This window comes from Oryzias melastigma, unplaced genomic scaffold (genome assembly GCF_002922805.2).
Source record: "Oryzias melastigma strain HK-1 unplaced genomic scaffold, ASM292280v2 sc00561, whole genome shotgun sequence".
Classification (NCBI taxonomy): domain Eukaryota; kingdom Metazoa; phylum Chordata; class Actinopteri; order Beloniformes; family Adrianichthyidae; genus Oryzias; species Oryzias melastigma.
The window spans coordinates 21,895-23,600 of NW_023417154.1; the positions used below are offsets into that span (position 1 = coordinate 21,895).

General features: G+C 40.4%; 1 protein-coding gene across 3 annotated transcripts in view; it reads right to left on the bottom strand.

The window, feature by feature from the left end:
- LOC112138897 (solute carrier family 2, facilitated glucose transporter member 5) overlaps positions 1-1,057 on the bottom strand; it is a gene marked incomplete at its 5' end in the record, with an annotated part of 11,103 nt that extends 10,046 nt beyond the window's left edge. For all 3 annotated transcript variants that reach the window (XM_024261563.2, XM_036211107.1, XM_036211106.1), the window contains 2 exon segments: positions 808-906; positions 990-1,057. In XM_024261563.2, the coding sequence (XP_024117331.1) occupies positions 808-906; positions 990-1,057 (167 nt within the window).
- Between the last annotated feature and the right edge of the window lie 649 nt (positions 1,058-1,706).

Sequence of the window (1,706 nt, forward strand, 5' to 3'; positions counted from 1 at the left end):
GTGTAACTATAGAGTGTGTGTGTAGACAGGCCCCGCCCATTCTAGTTTATCACTTAGTCCTGGTTGTTTTATGATGTTGCTTCCCCCCATCCTCTTCCTTTTTTCCGTCCGGTCCAACAACAAAGAAAAAATAAATAAATAAATAAATAAAATAAAACATAATCAATACAAATAAAGTTTAGAATTAAATACAACAGGGTTTTATACTCGATAAATCCCTGTTGTGACAGTAAAATCTGCCCAACACAAGAAGCTCTCAGCCCACCTCTGCTGGCTCAGCTGTTGAACAGGACAAGTTTAAAAAAAAATTAAATAAAATAAAATAAAAAAAGTTGCCACTTTCAGTGAAAAGTCAATGTAAACACACATGCTGTATATGGGCATTTCGTGCTTCAACATTCAAAACTCCAGTGTTCATGCATGAAAGTTTTTAAGTCCATTTTTGGACTCTATGTACAAAAACAGTTGAACTTTAAGCAATCAGGGACTCGGATTTGGTCGTGACTATTTAGGTCACGGAATGTCAACCTTTTGAAAATTGATCATGAAGGAGAAATTCATAATAGCAGTTTGTGCCTGGCTGGAATTGTATGCCACCAAGTCTTTCATTTATTGGAATAGAACTGTGCAAGAAAAACCCTGGAGCAAGATTCACAAGATTTGCACCACTTCAACATTTTGCACCAAGTCTCTTCCAACTGCGAGTACATGCAATAGAATCAGGTGGATGCCACATGCGAAAAGCATGTTCATGAACTCGCGTTCAGTGTGTGTCTAAGTAAGAATGAGTTACAGTAAAGAGGTTACCGGTGCCGGGGAGTTGATCACTGCCACGTTGTACCCATACTGGAACGATGATCCGAATGCAGTTATCAGCGTGGACAGTGCCAGGACTGTGGTCAGTCTCTGTTCGAGGGAGACAAATAAAATAGATCATCCAGAACAGAACAGACATACTAAACCGTACATTTCCCACGATGGGAACTCACCCCTTGCTTCTCTGCAGGATCCTTGCATTTCTCATTCTCTGCCATGGCTTTGTTTGGACCTCGCGTCACTGTCAGCAACCAAATGAGTGTGTTTGATTATATTTGCACCCCCTGGACCAGTTTGCCCTTTGGACGTGAGCTCAAAGAGGGTGGCACCTGTTTACGGCTTCTGATTATCACTGCTGACAGTGCCTGCCGGCTAGCTGTATTATGGATCAAAGAAACCTGTTAAAGTTAGAGTTGCTGTTTCACACTAAGAAAACACGCCTTCAACCGGCTCCATAAATGAAAACTACAGCTGTCATTAGAGCATAAATGAATAAGATAAACCATCTTTATTGCGTATGCAGGGTTTGCTTTACTTTGCTCCCCCTTCTGCTTTTAATTTTCGCTGATTATTTTCCTTCTTTTCTTTTTTAATCATACCAGCAATAACTTTTGAATACTTTTAAACCATCGGGTCAGATTTGTTTTTCTTTTTTACTCTAAACAAAAGGATTTTTTCCTGCATTCCTCTTCAAACATTTTATCTTGAGCACTACGTGTACGTGGTCTTCACACAGCTGAAGCCTGATATATGGAGCAGCAGCTAACACAAGGCTAACTAGCAGCAAGATGCCTTCCCTTTCCATAAAAGATTACCAAGACCTTCTGGTGAAGATTACAACGCTGGAAACAAAGGTTCGCCACATAGAAGTGAACGTGGAGGTAAATGGA